The sequence below is a fragment of the Phocoena phocoena genome, chromosome 16 (assembly GCF_963924675.1).
Source record: "Phocoena phocoena chromosome 16, mPhoPho1.1, whole genome shotgun sequence".
In the NCBI taxonomy this organism is placed as follows: Eukaryota; Metazoa; Chordata; class Mammalia; order Artiodactyla; family Phocoenidae; genus Phocoena; species Phocoena phocoena.
In genome coordinates this window covers 60,361,153-60,362,123 of record NC_089234.1, presented here as the reverse complement: position 1 = coordinate 60,362,123, position 971 = coordinate 60,361,153, and the positions used below count along the sequence as shown (strand labels likewise).

At 49.0% G+C, this 971-nt stretch overlaps 1 protein-coding gene across 1 annotated transcript in view; it reads right to left on the bottom strand.

Annotated features, from left to right (window-relative positions):
* Positions 1–761: 761 nt before the first annotated feature.
* Positions 762–971, bottom strand: part of DNAJB12 (DnaJ heat shock protein family (Hsp40) member B12) — an 18,360-nt gene continuing 18,150 nt past the window's right edge. The window contains exon 9 of the mRNA XM_065894269.1: positions 762–872. Within this exon, the coding sequence (XP_065750341.1) occupies positions 843–872 (30 nt within the window). The 3' untranslated portion in view covers positions 762–842. The remainder of the gene's footprint in view (positions 873–971) is intronic.

Sequence of the window (971 nt, the reverse complement as noted above, 5' to 3'; positions counted from 1 at the left end):
CTCATCCCCACAGGCCATCTGGGGCCTCTGCCATGACTCAATACTGACCTGGCACCTGGCCCCAGGAGTCCTTTCTTCCCCCGCAGCCTGCTCCCCTCCGGTTTAACCATATAGCTGGCAACCTTCCAAGTTCTCTGTAGATTTATGCTATCATGATTACAGCTGCCGTCAAAAACAGGCTGGGGTTGAGGGGAACGTTAAAAGCTGTGGCCCAACTTTCCTCATGCTGTCAGCTACGGCTAATGTCTAGCCTTTGAAGGACAAGGCTGCCTTCCCCAAACAGGCTTTGTTTTCTAAAACAGGGAAGAAATCAACTCAACAACCAAATCCCTGCATAGTTTAAAAAGTAGACTATATCTCTATATATCTCTATATCTTTATATGTGTTATTTACATATAAATAGATACATACATATACACGCATCTATAAATTACATTCTACAGAGTTCTCTTTCCTCCTCCTCTCTATCCTTGGCCCACACCTCTGATTACCTCCACTGAGGTGACTGGTGGTAGCTCCTGGGAGGGGGGAAGAAAGGCAGTTGGGTGCCCCCTCCCCAGCCCTTCCTACAGACATTTGCTGCAAGTTTTACATTCCACTTCCGTTGTCGTGGTTTCTGTATCCTAGGAGAGAGCCGACGAGAAGCCTGAGCTTCTGCCAGCCCTGGGAGGAAGGGAAGCAGCCCCACGTCAGGTTTTCCTGCCTGTCCTAACAGCTTTCTGCAGTTACTGGGTGAGAGAGGGGGCAGTTGTGCAGCGTCCGGCCTCCAATTCCATTTTAATTTTTTTTCTTTTTTTGTCTTTCCTTAAATATACAGTTCGTCACCTTGGCTCAGTGCATGTCACCACAAATTCTCCAGGGATTTCATAGTCTGGGGAGGAGAGTGGTAACAGTTAGCTTGGCAGTTATGTGCCCCAGAGCCTCCAGCTCAGCCCACACTAACAAGCCAACTCCTCGGCCCTGTCCGGCG